This window comes from Cynara cardunculus, assembly GCF_001531365.2.
Source record: "Cynara cardunculus var. scolymus isolate 2C chromosome LG 5, CcrdV1, whole genome shotgun sequence".
In the NCBI taxonomy this organism is placed as follows: Eukaryota; Viridiplantae; Streptophyta; class Magnoliopsida; order Asterales; family Asteraceae; genus Cynara; species Cynara cardunculus.
Window position 1 is genome coordinate 33684620 of NC_037532.1, and position 16748 is coordinate 33701367.

The window sequence follows — 16748 nt, forward strand, 5'->3', positions numbered from 1 at the left end:
ATACCCTGTGAACAATTGTTCATAAGCAGCCCAATTAATTTAATGATTAATTGATTATTTTTTAATACTCATTTAATAATGACCGTTTGACCAATTTACCCTTTGAACAATTGTTCATACACATATCAATTAATATATTAATTAAATTATTGTTTATTTAATCTCATTTAATAATAACCGTTTGATGATAAAATGAACGATTAAGATCGATTCACATAGTTTGTACCATATGGTTGGTTTCTATTTGAACCAACCCATATATATATATATATATATATATATATATATATATATATAGGGATGTTATTCTACACCCTTTGCCATTCCTACACCCTATACAACTCTCATCTCAACCATACAATTTTTAATCAATTAATTGTTTCCTAATATAAAGTATTAATCATAATTAATAAACTCTATTCATATTCCATAAATATTCAAATTATAATAAATGAACTCCAATCATTTCTATAAATATCTTAATTAATTGGGTTGCAAAGGTTGTACAAATGCATAAGGTTGTAAAAGAAATATACCATATATATATATATATATATATATATATATATATATATATATAGGGTATATTCCTATATCCTATAGTTTCCTAGAATAAAATATTTTAAAGTTGATTTCATTGCTTATTATTAGTCAACATTTATATTTATAGAGGCCACATGCATATCATTTTTTTAATAAATAATATAAAATTTGATAATATTAATTACATAAATAACAATAATAAATGATACTTTTGATTGGGGTATTGTTAGGTTCTAGCATAATGACAATTCTAATAAAACTGTAATTTAGAATGGCATCATCTTTGCTATGGTAAGGGAATGTTTGATTGGTTTCTTAATTAACTTCTATATTGGTGAAGGTTAACGTGTATTCATCTGTCAGTATAGATTGGGGAAGATTTTTGTTTTTGAGGGTTTCTTCATAAATGAAAGAAACGTGCTTTTAATTGGGAGGGTCAGGTTTGGAAAAAAAAAAATTGGTTTTCTACATAAAATTGTTCTCTATAAGTTTACTGAATAAAACCAGTTTATATATTATCAAGACACTTCAAAACAGTCATGCATATTATTAAACTGCTAACAAACGGACCTTAAGACGAACAATAATTTTGCTACAAGGGTTGAAGATTGTGGAAAGTGAACGAGAAACTATAAGTAAGAAAAGTCAGTTATGATACAACGATAAGAGACGACGACGATGATGATGATAATGAAGAGTGGCAAAATATCCTCATCTCATCATATTTTATCACTCTAAGCTTTCACCATCTCTCATTCAATGAAATGTGTATTCAATAGACGATTGATATGAACTCGAATGATATGAATTGGAATGAAGATTGATATTGCTAAAGATACCCGATAGGACCGAGTTATTACTATTGAAAAGCCTAATCAATGTTGTATGATGGGAGTAGGAGTGCTCAAAAACTCGACCAACCTGGCCAACGCAACCCAGCGTGAAATAACACAACCTGAAACAAGCCAATATCTAATCGAGTTGTAAAATCTTCAAATCCTAGGTATTAGGTTGAATCTGGGTTATGATCACTTGAATCGAACCCAACTCAATGAACCCGATTTCTTTTTATTTATTGGACTTGATATGATTGTTAAGTCTCTGTTAATATGTACATTAAACAATTACACCATCATTGTATCACATACCCTCTTCATAATTCATAAATACATATATTTTCAATCTCTTCTTCATCTCTATATAATTCATTCGTATATATGTTCACTAAATGTGAACATATATATGCAAATTGAGAAAAATAGTTGAATATGATATACTTAAGATTTAATGAGCATGGATAACCTGTACCAAATGATGGATGATGAAAAATGAACTATAAATAGAGAAAACAACATATTCAACGTTAGGGTAACATTTTGATGTACCAAAATATCAACATGACTAACCCGACAAACTCTTACAGTTTGGCTTGGGCTAGGTCTCACTCTTGTTTGAGCAGGTTGAGTTGAGATTTTTCAGACCGTAGACATAGAGTTGGGTTGTTCCAATTGCTTCAACCCGATCAATCCAACCCATGAGCACTCCTAGATGAGAGGTCTACAAGAGATGGTGGAAGGTCTACAGAAGATTATAAACGATAACCAGTTAGCTGCTAAATGTAATATAAACATTGTTGTGCTAATAACATAGAAAAACTAAGTACTAAGTTTGAATAAATTCTATTGGGCATAAAAACTCAAATTTCCGTATCAGAATAGTATGAACGATCATAATGTTTGAATAAGTTCACATTATTTAATTAATAATCATCTATTTAATATTCATGCCAAATGAGACCAAAATAAAAATTGATTAACATTTTGGTACAACGAATGCAGATCGTCAAAATATGCATAGAGAGAGAGAGAGACTTGGGATCATGTGAGACCAAAGGTTTTTCGTGAGACCCGTAAGAACAATTCTCAATCCTTATATTAAATCTATAATTTGACAATTTGAACATTCATAAATGTCACGAGATTTCTCAATAATCACAAAATTGTCACCTTGCAACTTTCATTAGTTTATAAAGTGAATCAATGAACATAAATTGGTCTTATGGGTCTCATGAAAAACCATTGGTCTCACGTGAACCTATATATATATATATATATATATATATGTGTGTGTGTGTGTGTGTGTGTGTGTGTTGGGTTTATGTGAGACCATGTTATTTTCGTAAGACCCATGAAACCACTTTTTTACACTTGAAATTTCACAGCAAAATATTGTGAAGGCAAAAAAGATTTGAACCTTCACAGCAAAAAACACTGTAAAGGTTAACTGCACAGTGTTTTGCTGTGAAGTTTTAAGTATAAAAAAATGGTCTTATGAGTCTTGCAAAAACATATTGGTCTCACATGGTCCCAAGTAAAGGTTTTCCCGTACGAGCTCCTTCTACCTATACCGTAGTTGAAGCACCTAAAGAAGACTAAGAGTTGGGACTAGCCGCATGTCATTTTTCTTAGAGTCTGAACAGTTCTGAAGCCTAACGTCTCCTTTAAGACCCTATCACCTTAATTATTTTGGAACGAGGCAGAAGAAAAAGAGCAAAGTTTATGGTGAAGTTATGGTCGTTATAGGGTTCATAGAAAAATGTAAGTTGTTCAACTGGATTTAACAGAAAAATGTAACGATCGTTAATAAGAGGGACCAAAACCAATCAATTGTACATATCTCACGAACAAATATGTAATAAACAAATATTAATGACAAGTTTCGCTAAATATGACAAAGTCCAAGGGGGAAAACTGAAATTGACTATTAAAAAGACAATTATTTCACACTGTTTGTGCCCCACTAATTTTGGTCGGTTTCAATCGTCAACATAGTCTTTTTTTTTTAATATTAAAAACGAATAAAAAAACATTATTATTTTTTATTTACATAAACGTGATAGTTTTTATTCTAAATTGACAATTTAATATATATTTTAATCGTGATTATTATTTAAAAAATCATAATAATTATGATTAAAATTAGATAGTAGATACAATTAATTAACTTTTACATTGTTATTAAAAATCAATTATTTTACAACTCATTATATTATTTTATTCTAAAAATAAAAATCAAAACCAAAATTTGGTAGTTGAATTGTTATGACTCTTAAGGTTGTTTGTTTACCTTTTAATAGTTTTATTGAGAGACAACATCTGAATCATTAAGAGGTGGATCTTGTTTGACAAAAAAAATCTGTCTCTTAATGGTTCTGAAACCTTCTGAATGATTTTGTATCTTAAGCTTTCCTTAACCATTAAGTGTTCTGATTTCATTGTAAACAATTACCTAACAATTATATTTCATTTTGCACTATATCATGAAAGCCTCTTAATTTTTCTGACCACTTAATCATTATGCACCAAACCATTCAGCAACTGCCAAACAACCCCTTACTGACAACGAAATTTGATAAGGTAATAACGATGAATCTTGCTGATAATCGCTTATCTGTTAAGCGTCTGGTAAACAACCCTTTAGCCTCCTGGGGTTAACACAATTGGTTTCAAGGTGGTACATTTGCACAAATTTGCGAGGGTTTGAGTATCGTAGACATTGTATGGGGTTCACGATTCCTTTAGGGATTAGACTTCTTGTAAACCCTAATCTATTAATCTAGTCACATTAAACCACCTAGGGGTCGTTGTGTATCTGATTTATCTCTCACATGATTTTTTGGGATGGGGCAATTTGGGTAAATTGCGTTTTTCTGTAAAAAAAAACCCTTTTTGCATAAACATATAAAAGACAAATTTATTGCTCAAAGTTTTACAAATATTAAAAACAGATCAAATAAGATGATACGTGATACATAATACTGTAATGAATTATATTCAATTCTATAATCATTTTCATACATGTTTATAAACAGTGAAACCGAATCACATTAAAAGAAAAACGTACAATTTTTACGAAAAAACAAACCATAATATTTGACCTGGTTGTTTGTGATGCCTCAAACGGTCATTTCCCGAGTGGACCACGTTATGGGAGATCGCTTGGACCATTCTATAAATAAGTACTGTCACTTTATGATTAATTGAAATGGACGATGATTCTTGCAGATCTTAAAAGCTAATTTTTCAGTAGCTCTGATACGCATAACAAGAAATAAACCAACCGTTACTTAAGCATTCGCTCGTTTCACGACGATAAAAATAGCCTTTGCGGGTGACATCGATGCGGGGTCCACCGATTATATTGCGAAAGTTGATAACATATGTAAGATTAGATAGTGAGATCTCACAACATTTAATGGTGTAATATATAGAAAAGGTGGGAGACTCTTTCCGTACTTTGGGGGGATCATCACATGGATCCTGTCTGCGACCCTTTCGATCTCTAGGAAATCTCGGAAGATCTATTCGACCTCATCCGCCACGGCGATCTCGTTTGGACATTTGATCGAACACCTACTTTGCTTTCTCGACAAACCAATAATATCACTGCTCCGAATCTACCTTTCTTCTTCTGCTTATTGTCTAGAGTTTTTTGGTCAACTAACAAAGACCTTTTGATTCAGGTAAAACCCTGTAATCATTGCATTTTGAATTTTGTTGTTCATAACTTCATACTGCTTCATTAGCTTTGTTTGAATCTGAGTTTAATTTTTGCAGTGTTCATATCGTTATTTTATTTGGTAACATTGGAAACATCTGATGAGTGTTTCCCTTTTTTTTTCTAGCTGTAAAGGAACGTTCATTTTAATGTATTTTCGTTTTCTTGATTTGATATTTTTCTTGGAAGTATGTGTAATCTTCACGAGCATTACGCTGGTCCCCAGAAATCGGTGACCACAAGGAAAATGCCCATTTTGTATTCCTTTTTGTAAGTAGTGTGACAGTCTGAATGCTATATTTAGATTCGTGATGTACAGCTAAAACTGTACTAGCGTTCATACCCCTTTGTAGGTAAGTCAATTTAATGGTCTTAAAGAATCTAGGGCAATCATCTAATCGTAAGTCGATTTGAAGTGCAGAAATTTTTTGGGAAGTAATTTCAGAAACCTGATTGGTAGAAGTAGAACCAGACGATGCAATGCAGGTCTGCTATTCACCAAAATTGGGATCTGTGAATAAGAATTCATCCTCTTTCGGTAATTCGGGTGCTTACACTAGCCCAGGAACTCCTGATTATGGTGATAACGATGTGGGGGGGTTTCAAAAGGGATGGTATTCGGAGAGAGTACCCTTGCCAAGTAATAGCAGCCGGAGGCATATTAGTGCTGCAGCATTGATGCCCTTCAATAGTGGGAGGACACTGCCATCAAAATGGGATGATGCTGAGAGATGGATTACAAGCCCAGTTTCTGGTTTTGGGGTTTGCAAGACTTTAGCTCCGCCACCTCAGAGACGACCTAAGGCAAAGAGTGGACCACTGGGAGGGACTCCTGGGGTTGCTTACTTTTCAAACTATTCACCTGCTGTGCCAGTTCTTGAAGGTGGAAGTGCCAACAATTTTCTTGCCGGCTCGCCAATCACAACTGGAGTCCTAGTGCCTGATGGCTTACCTTTTCACCATGGTGGTGTGATTAGTTCTGCTCACACCGAGTATGGAATGGTTCAATCTGCCAACATACTGGGATGGACTGAGTTGTTGATGGAGTCTTCATATTCCGATTCTCAAGGTATAACCTTTTCCGTCCTTGGACTTCTATGGATTTCTTTAGACATTCTTGGCACATTCGGTATCATAATACCTTCTTGACATGGAATCACAACACAAAGTGGTGCACTGGAAACTTAATTTGTGAAGAGAGATTTTGTAAAAAGTTCATGAGATTTCAGGCCTAAGAAAGTTGGATTTAGACAAGTATTTGTCTTGTGCAAGAATTTTCATGATATTTGGTCGGTGCACTTCTAAACGTAGTTTGGCCTTGTCAGCACCTAAGGCAATATGTGTGGAAGAAGTTGCCAATTGAATTGGATGATAATAAAAGATTTTAGAGAAAGATATTTGTTGGTGCCTTTTCTTCTCATCCTCGTCACCTTTTCACTTTTGTTGTTTCCACTTATAATCAGCATACTTCCCCTTTACATTGACCATTTTCCTGTTCTAAAGGGTTCTTAGTTTTTATGTTTATGATGGCTCTTGTACCATTTTGCGGGTATTTCTTTATGCAGCTTTATGTTAAAGTTTGCTGTCATCAATAAAGACAAGTTTAGTTACTTTATCATGTTCACTATATAAAGTATATATCACAAACTTCTGTCATCTTATTTGCCTATTTGATAGCTGCTTGTAACTGATATATCAACTTGCAGAAGATAAGCGTGATGAAAATGGTGTCTCCCGTGCTATCTCAAGACGAGATATGGCGACCCAGATGAGCCCTGTTTGCAGCCCTGAAACCTCCCCAAAGGGAGGGATGTCAATGTCTATCGCTCCATATATTCCTCCACCTGTGGAACCTGGCAACCATCATTCTGCTAGATTGGAAGTCAAGGATGTCCAGGTAGACAAAGGAGCCACTATGACAAAGCAATCAAAAAGAAACAGGATAAAAATGAAGAATAACCGATCACCAGAGGCTAATGACTTAGCTTTGACATGGAATGCTACAGAAGGAGCAATGAAATTGTCAAAGTATGTCTCTAAGAACAAGCCTTTAACTCTTTCTGTCAATATATACTTTCTTTGTATCTTATCTGAATCGGAAACTACTAAAGATCAAACTCTTATTCAAAGTGTCGTTACAGAATTTTCAGAAACCTTGACGAAGCGTGCGTTTACGAAATATAGTTGTTTATAACTGTATATTAGCTATGTGACCTTTTTTTTCTATCTTTTTAGAGATTTAGTTTTTTATCTATAAGGAAAAACCACGTATTTAAAGTTTAAACCCTACTTTGTAGATCTCTATTTAAGAGAGAGAATTCTGATTTCCCAAAATTACATGGTATCGTGTATGGCCAATGGAATATGTGAAGCAATTTTGCTCAAACGAGTATTGGAGGAACTACAGCTACCACTGGAAGGTCGTATGAAACTATCCTCTGACAAGTAGTCTGCTATAAGCATTGCTAATAGTTCCTTGCAGCATTACATAACTGAACATGTGGAAATTGACGGTCACTTCATCAAAGAAAAGCTAGAAAATGGAATGATACGCATGTTGTATGTTCCAATCACGCAACAAGTAGTTGATATCCTTACAGAAGGATTATTCATGCAAATCTTTGATGGAATATCAACAAGTTGGGTCTTGTAAATATTTATTCCCCAACTTGAGTGGGAGTGTCGGTTTAGGAAATATAGTTGTATATAGCGATATATTAGCTATATATTTTTTCCTATTGTTTAGAGATTTAGTTTCCTATCTATAAGGAAAAATTATGCATGTAAACCGTACCTTGTAGTTTTCCATTAAGTGAAAAAGAATTATGATTTCTCAAAATTAGTGCATTTCACTTGTGAAGGGCAGCTATGCGTGTTCCCATGGAGAGGCAACATGTGCATAAGATGAGTGAACCGTAACAAGTATTTGATGTAAAAGGTAATGGATAAAACGATACCTCAAAGGTGGAAGTAGCAGCAATTTGTATTAAGAGGAGACCTTGTAGCCTGAATGGGAGATGGATAGAATTAACTAAAAAGAATTTGACTGTTTGTATTGAAGGGTATTGAAGGACATGAACCTTCAATAAAGACAAATAGATCTTTAGGCTAGAAAAAAGTTACCCCACTGTCACATACGATAATTTCACTGTCTAATTTGTGAAATGTGCTAATTAGGTCTCTTGTGAGACTAAATTCCCTTGGATTTCTTTTTTTTCAGACAAGTTATTGTTCCCCTTTTTTATACTATATGCTACATAAACTCACATTATTGTTCAATTATGGGAGATGCAAAGCGTAACAAATTTGATTCCCCTTTTGTTGCCTACCTTTACTAGTTTTAGATGAAGGGTTACTTCAGTATGGCACATAGCTTTATTTCTGCATCCAGTTATCACATAAGAGAGACAAATCTTAAATATTAAATGGGAAACCTTGCGCACATTCAAATGGCAGCCGATATCATGTTTATATACATGATGAATCGGCGCATATCAAGCAACACGTCGGTTGGCAAGGATGCCATAACCGACTTCCTAAAAACTACCCATAACCTCCTTAAAACTTCCTGCCAGCACAAACATATGAGGTGTCCATGACCCTCTTTATTTAATACATAATTAAAATAAAAATAAACTTAATAATTAATCTTAAGTTTTGACATTTAATTTTTCCAACACTCCCTTCTAAATGTCAAAACTTTTTCAACCATCTTCTGTATTACAGTATTACTTCTCAGGTGTTCCATCGTGGAAATGGTTTTTTCCATATCATTATGGTCCCTTTGCTTCTGATCTGAAAGGTCTTTCAAGTACAAAAATGATGTTTCAAAAAGGAAAGCCGTTTAAACCATTTGATCAGCTGATGGCAGTCCTCCCTCCGACGAGTGCGCATGCTCTGCCAGTTTCATATCAGACTATCAGTCATGACTGATGAAGATTCAAGCATTCTTGATTTCTATCCCACTGAATTTGATACGGACACAGATGGGAAAAGATATCTTTGGCAGGGTATCTGCAAACTTCCTTTTATCGAGGAGGAGCGTCTTCTTGCTGCAACAAAGAAGATCGAGAAGGAGCTCAGCGAGGAAGAAGCTAAAAGAAATGCAGAGAATGTTGATAAGTTGTTCATGCACAGTTCAGAATTTTTAGCCTTGCAATTATCAACACTGCTGGTTGCATGAAGCAAAATAGCTCAATCAAGATCGATACGGACTTAAGTGGAGACATAAATGGTTTTGTCCATTTTAAGCAAGACTTTGAGGATGCTAGCGATTCTAATGGATTTGCAAACCATCGTGATGTTCTATGCATATACTATCAACCACCGGTCTCCTCTCTCCACATACCGTGCGTGCTTGAAGGGACAACCATCCCGGAAACGGTAGTAACTGAATCGGACATTCAGGAGAGGCAATTGTGGCATGATATACGGGGGTACCAAGGCCAGATCAAGAGATCATGTAACCATGTTCAAGCAGGAGCTAGAACAAACCCTAATGTTGGTTTTAAAAGCTCTTCATCTCCTGGAGTTGTTATTAGAGGTGGCGGAAGCGGATGGAGCCCTAGAGATAGGGGTTACAATGCTACAAGACCTATAAATCATCAAACCGGCGGCCCTTCTTTTTCTGATGCTTATGGAAGAAGAGGTGCACGTGGAAATAATAGCAGCTACGCCCAGCGGTCAAGATGGACTGATGAACCTATCAACAGTGGTATCAGAGCCAACGGTCGGAACAGAAACGAAAGCAAGAACAATCAAGAAGGAAGTCATTGAGGATTCTTCAACAGCTTCGCAAAACACGTGCACGATTCAATGAAAACGAGAAAACCGCGAAGTTACGAAGCAATCCGATCAACAGCCGTGAAAGGAGCGAGACAAGGCCAAAGAAACGAACATGCTATCGGTGCATGTTGAAGGGGCACTTTGCCTGGGACTGCCCGAGGAAGATGGCGCGCTCGATGTAGAAAAGGTCGATACTACAAATGGCAGAAACCGGAACAACCGAACAAGCAGCAAAATTTGGAGTTCTCGAATTTTTGGTCCGTTGTTGCCTTATCAACAGACGCACACCGAAAGAATCGTCGTAAATGGAGATTACTTGGTTGAAGGAACGGATACGGGATCTTGGAACACGATTTGGTACGTAAATACCAAAATTTCGAAGCACATGTCTCCTACAAAGGAGATGTTCGATAGTCTTAAGCAGTGTCTCTTCATGTGCTCCGAAATTTTGTAGAAGACATGTGCTTCGAAATTTTGGTATTTACGTACCAAATCGTGTTCCAAGATCCCGTATCCGTTCCTTCAACCAAGTAATCTCCATTTACGACGATTCTTTCGGTGTGCGTCTATTGATAAGACAGCAACAGACCAAAAATTCGAGAACTCCGAATTTTGCTGCTTGTTCCGGTTTCTACCATTTGTAGTATCGACCTTTTCTGCATCGAGCGCGCCATCTTCCTCGGGCAGTCACAGGCAAAGTGCCCCTTCAACATGCACCGATAGCATGTTGGTTTCTTTGGCCTTGTCTCGCTCCTTTCACGGCTGTCGATCGGATTGCTTTGTAACTTCGCGGTTTTCTCGTTTTCATTTAATCGTGCACGTGTTTCGCGAATCTGTTGAAGAATCCTCAACGACTTCCTTCTTGATTGTTCTTGCTTCCGTTTCTGTTCTGACCGTTGGCTCTGATACCACTGTTGAGATGAGGATGATGGTTGTGATTCTTTGATGAACACCGTTTTAGAACCTTCGGTGTTTTCAATCTGTTGATCAAAACCCTTTGATGCGGAAGAACCCATTTGCAGAATGAAATCTTACACACACACTTATATAATTGAGAGAGAAAACTATCACATAAGAGAGACAAATCTTAATTATTAAATGGGAAACCTTGCGCACATTCAAATGGCAGCCGATATCATGTTTATATACATGATGAATCGGCGCATATCAAGCAACACGTTGGTTGGCAAGGGTGCCATAACCGACTCCCTAAAAACTACCCATAACCTCCTTAAAACTTCCTGCCAGCACAAACATATGAGGTGTCCATGACCATCTTTATTTAATACATGATAAAAATAAACTTAATAATTAATCCTAAGTTTTGACATTTAATTTTTCCAACATCAGTATCCTTATCATTTTAGTTTTTCTTAATTTTTCATTCCTTAGTTGGCGGAGCATGTTGCTTGTTTACTTTCTCTCTCTTGTGACCATTCTTGAAAACTAATCCGATAGTTGAAAATTATGCCACGCTTCATATGTTTCTTGTATATCTGATCTCATCACATTTCAATGATGCTTAAACAACAAGTTAAGATGCATGGTACCCACACTGAGGGGCTGTTTGGTTGGTTTTCCGTTAAGTCCTTCATGGATAAAGCTGTCCGTATGGATTAACCTATCTGTATGGATTGGGAAGGTTTTTGTTTGGGGTGGTTTTTTCATAGATTGAATGAGCGTGTTTCTTGATTGGGAGAGGCAGATTTGGAAAAACTTGGCTCTCTGCATAAAGCTTCTCCTAAAAGCTTAGTGACTCAGCCACTTTCTACATCATCAAGTTACTGCCGAACAGTCATGTATAGCTGACCGAATAAGCTGCGAGTCCCATTAAGCTGCTAACAAACATGCCCTTACTTTTAGCTCTATCCACTTTGTATAAGGTCAAAAGGTAACAGTGTGTTAATGGCTTTCTTCTACTCCTTCCATCCCAAATATTCATCATTGATTCTACTCGGGGTCGGGCCTGTATTATTTTCAAGATTAGTGGGGGAGCCCACCAACTACCTTTGATTATTATTATTATCACATGCAACGAGTGAAATTTGAATAGTTTCTTTGCATAGCCATCTGTAACTGCAAAATTACAAGGGGAGGGGGGTGGCCCTCCTGGAAAGTAAAACAATAATGTGCTGAAAGAGAGGGAGTGGGACTCATCTTGGGACCAAGGGAGCACCTTTAGTTTGTAATTGACACACACACATATTCACAAGAATCATGCTTTTGTTCTCTTGTGCAGGCTCCAGAAAGAGGAAGCAAGGATCACTGCATGGGAGAACCTGCAGAATGCAAAAGCAGAGGCATCAATTCGGAAACTTGAGGTGTGTTCTTTATGATAGTAAGCAATATTACCTATTCGAGCACTTTTCTCGAATTTGGGAAGAAAAGAAAAGAAAAAGTGAAGCGAGGGGAAAGAATGGATAAGGAAGGAATTTTTTTTATTTGTGTTCTTGAAAGTCCTTAAATACGGTAATTAATTGTTAGAGATTTTATTTTAAAATTAAAACAAATTAGATAAACAATAAAAGCCTCCCACATACAGCGAAACAATAAAAGTGACACAAATGTCAAAAGAAGAAGCTATGTAAAATCGAAGAGTCCTTATGCACCTCCCAAGTCGCATCCCTATTCCCTAGTACGTATTGTATAAAAATGAACACATGATAGCAGTAAGTTTTCTTCTTCAATGGCCATGCACAAGGACAAAGCAAGGAGCAGAGGTTTCACTTTAATGGGTCATCAATGGTAAGTATATTTTCTTTGATTTGGCATACTTTTTAACCCTAAAGTCTTTCTACCACCTCAGCCCCACCTCACCGCCTCTACCGCCTCAGACCCGCCTCAGTAGTTCAAGGCGTACGATCCAACTAAGCTAGTAGAAGCGCTGCCTCAAGAACGTTTTTTGACCGCCTCGCCTTGACCATTTTTAGCAACCATGATTATAAGTCTAAGGGATTACTGGTAGCATGTGGCAACATAAGCTTTATTCTGTGCTCGCTTCCTGATATCTACCAAACTTCACATCATTAGGGTTCTGAAACTTTTCTAATGAAGATCTCATATTCTCATAAGTTACTAATATTGGAACAAGAACTATTCTGGTTGTGGGTTTGAGTAATTTTTTTCGTTCATCAGATGAAACTGGAAAAGAAGAAGTCCGCATCTATGGATAAAATCTTGAACAAGCATAGAGCTGCCCAAATGAAAGCCCAAGAAATGAGAAGGAATGTATCAGACAATGTTGCCGATCAGGCTCCCAAAAACTTCCGCAAATTCAGGACCTTACGTAGATATGTCACAAATTCCTTTGGAGGATGCTTCCGATGTCATAACTTCTAGTCCTCTAAGATCATCAAATGAATCAGGTTATTCTCATTGCTTCTTGTCCTCCATTCCGATTCTTTGCTTACCCTTTTCTCTATTTTTTGTATTATTCATGATCGTATTCACATATTCAGAATTGCATGCTAGAGTTTAGCTTGTATACAGTTAAAACACACAGGTTGTGGAATAAAAATCTCTTGTCCCCAAATCCCATGTCCCCACCTTGTTCCACTAGTCATGTCAAGACACATCATTATTTTATTTTTATATAAATTTGTTTAATTCATTTTTTTTATTCTCTATCAATAATGTGTATTCCTGTGATTGATGGACAAGGAGGGGCCATGGGAATTGGGGAAAGAAAGCATTAAAGCAATTCTCAACATCCTATTTTTGTTAGGGTCTGTTTGTTAGCAGCTTAATGAGCTTTTAATGAGACTTGGCTTATTCGGTCAGCTATACATGGCTGTTTGGTAGTGGCTTATTCAGTAAGCGTCCAGGGGGGAGCTTTGTGCAAAAAGCCAAGTTTTTATCCAAGCCTGCCCCTCCCAATTAAAAAACACGCTCATTCCATCTATGAACCCCCCCCCCCCAAAATAAAAACCTTTTCGATCTATACAAACATATTAATCCACACATGGCTTATCCATACAGGACTTGATGAAAGACCAACCGAACATCCCCTTGGTGTGTCAAACAAATTTTTACTTGAATGAAGATTGTATTGGGGAACTCCAAGAACATGGGGTTCGAAACCAAAGCACTATTAGTTTAAGATCTGAACCAAATGATATTAAATTCTAAATATTCCGTTCATTTAGCAAGTAGTAGCATGCCACAAGGCACATTCTAAAACAACCACCCTTCATCTTCCTCGCCCTATTGGCATTTTTTCAACATGCTAAAATTGAGTAATTTTTGAACATGGCCTTTTTGGTAATTTTACATTTGTTAACTAGCTTGTTAGCTAGTTTTTGCCAAACGTGATTAGTTTATCAGCTAGTTTTTCAGCCAACAGGTATCTTATTGACTGGTTTCACAAACATGGCCTTAATATCAGGCAAACAGTCTTTCATAATGTACATTGTTGTCCCGTTTTCTTTATATTCTGCTGTTGTGGATGAGGAGGGGGACAAGTATGACAAATGGAGATCTGGGTACTGAAATTGCAATGAAATTTGTTTCAAATTTGCATTAGGAAAGTACTAGGTTTGACCTCAAAAGTCAAAGTACTATATGGTTGGGTATCGATAAGAATGAAAGTTATGGTGTAAGAAGGGATCTCCCCCTTGCATCAATCCTAATTGTGTGTGTGTATATATATAAAGGTTGGGTACCGGTGAGAATGAAAGTTATGGTGTAAGAAGGGATTTCCACCTTGCATCAATCCTAATTGAAGAGAACCACTAGATCAACACTAGAGAAACACTAGATAAATTCCGTTCTAAAACGCAATTCATGGGTTGTTTTGGGATTGAAGTGTTCAAGGGTTCAAATCCCTTCTTACACTTCTCATGTTAACTTCCATTCTCACATGATCCTTCATCTATATATATAGGGTCAGGTTCAGGGAAAAATCTCAAAAAATAAAATAAAAAACTGAGGAAACACCCTAATAATGTGCATACAAGTAGTTTGTAAGTAATTCTTCTAGTATGCACATGTGCATATAGAAATCATGAAACATCTTCAATTACTTGTACACACATGTGCATACCTTACGCATACCTTACAGATGATTAGTTATCAGGGTGTTCTTCAGTTTTTCATTTTGTTTTCCCCAGAACTTCACTCTATATATGTATATACTGATTTTGCTAAGAGGGTTTATGGTATAGTTCTGCAGCAGGTTTGCAGTCCAAGCAGCTTGTGCAACAGAACCTCGATGAATTAGCTAGTTAACGGTAGCCTAGTTAATGGGGAGCAACTTTCAAGTGTCGGAATGGCTTCATGAAGCATATGCAATTATTGAGACGATCAGCTGATGCATATATGAATATAGTTTGAAGCCTAGTTTTCGTCAAGTATCTAGTGAATCGATGAATTTTGTTTGGGCTAGATCGTCGTTTTGGGAAGGTAAATATGTAAAATCCAATATGCATCATTGGAGCAAGGTACATAATATCTATTGTTGCAAACACTAAAACACCTAATGACATATTATTAATCCTCAAGAGTGTCTTTATGATCTACATGAGTATCGTAGAGGTCAGATATGTCTACATCCCACCTCTTGATTCCATCCTCAGATGGGACATTCGGTTTGTTTGGTTTGGTTTGGTTATCCGCAGAATGTACGCAATTACAAGTTATAACTTATAACCCACAAACATAGACCGACACCCAAATGATTAAGGCCCTAACGAGTGGGTTTGTTTAATTTCTCAAACATTTTCTTGTTTGTTTTTTTAATGCAAAAGAACCCGGTGAATTCCATTTGGTAGGGTCTGGAAAGGATATGATGCATGCAAACATTACCACACAAGTCTTATTTCCATTCCAACCTACTGCTATGATATGTAGTTGCCGACTATTGCTACCCTAGTTATGCGTCTATGCAAACATCTATCTGAGATCGTGTTTTCTGAAATGTCTAAAGTTGTCATACAAGTCTCAATTGCTTGTTCCATGTCCTCCTAAGCTCTCTTGCTCACACCCTCGACAATGACACTCTCGACCGTTCGTTCTTACTGGTGCTAACATCTGTCTCTTACGAACATGTCCAAACCACAATAATCTTCATTCTCTTATTTTAGTTAGTGATATAAAGACTTCGTCTATTTTTCCTCTTAAATAAAACAATTTTGAACAAAAATGAATTGTTTTTAAATTAACTTCTTTCTTTTTTGGTAAATATTTTAATTTATCTTACTAAAAATAAAATAACACAGCTACAACAATTCAAGTTTTGGACTTCAAACCGTAAGGAAAGGTTAAAAATCACAAAAAAAATCAACTAAATGGCCGTTTGCTGAGTATGAGCTTAGCAGATCAATTATCTTACCAGATGAACAGAGGCGGGAATTTTCCGGTAAGAGCGATTATAAAGATGAAGAGTCTTACCTGGTAAATGAGAGTGACGACTTTTATCTGGTAAGTGTTTATCTTGTAAATTGTTACATACGGTACCGTCTTGATGAACTAGAATCTTATCCAGTAAAATAAATTAAATTGTCGATTGTTACCAATAAGTGCTTATCGGTGAGCCTCTGGGTAAACCACCCTTGAATGTAGAGATGGCCAAATGGGCCCTGCCCGGCCCGGGACCGCCGGAGGACCGGGACCGACAAAGGACCGGACCGGGACCGGTAAGGACCGGTTATGGGACCGAAAACTGGGACCGGTTGAGGTTTTTGGTAGTTTCGTGGGACCGGGACCGGTTATGGGACCGACTATGGACCGCCCCGGCCCCGCCCAAAAATTCAATTAATTTTATAAATAAATGTATTTTTAAATAATTTTATAATGTATTTTTATAAGAAAACGTAATTTTAATTATATTAAAACGCATTTTTAAAGTGTATTTGAGTGACCCAATT

General features: G+C 36.4%; 1 protein-coding gene across 5 annotated transcripts; it reads left to right on the forward strand.

Moving 5' to 3' along the window:
- Positions 1–4870: 4870 nt before the first annotated feature.
- Positions 4871–15383, forward strand: LOC112513662. 5 transcript variants are annotated; one of them, XM_025119997.1, is made up of 6 exons: positions 4871–5065; positions 5522–6169; positions 6807–7128; positions 12125–12206; positions 13021–13250; positions 15056–15383. In XM_025119997.1, the coding sequence occupies exons 2-5, from the start codon at positions 5581–5583 to the stop codon at positions 13222–13224; spliced, it is 1197 nt and encodes a 398-aa protein (XP_024975765.1). In that variant the 5' UTR covers positions 4871–5065; positions 5522–5580; the 3' UTR covers positions 13225–13250; positions 15056–15383. The 5 variants fall into 5 exon arrangements, with proteins under 5 accessions (XP_024975765.1, XP_024975769.1, XP_024975766.1 ...); XM_025120001.1 differs by lacking the exon at positions 4871–5065 and having other exon boundaries at positions 5349–6169; positions 6810–7128; XM_025119998.1 differs by lacking the exon at positions 4871–5065 and having other exon boundaries at positions 5352–6169; positions 15048–15383.
- The last annotated feature ends 1365 nt before the right edge of the window (positions 15384–16748 follow it).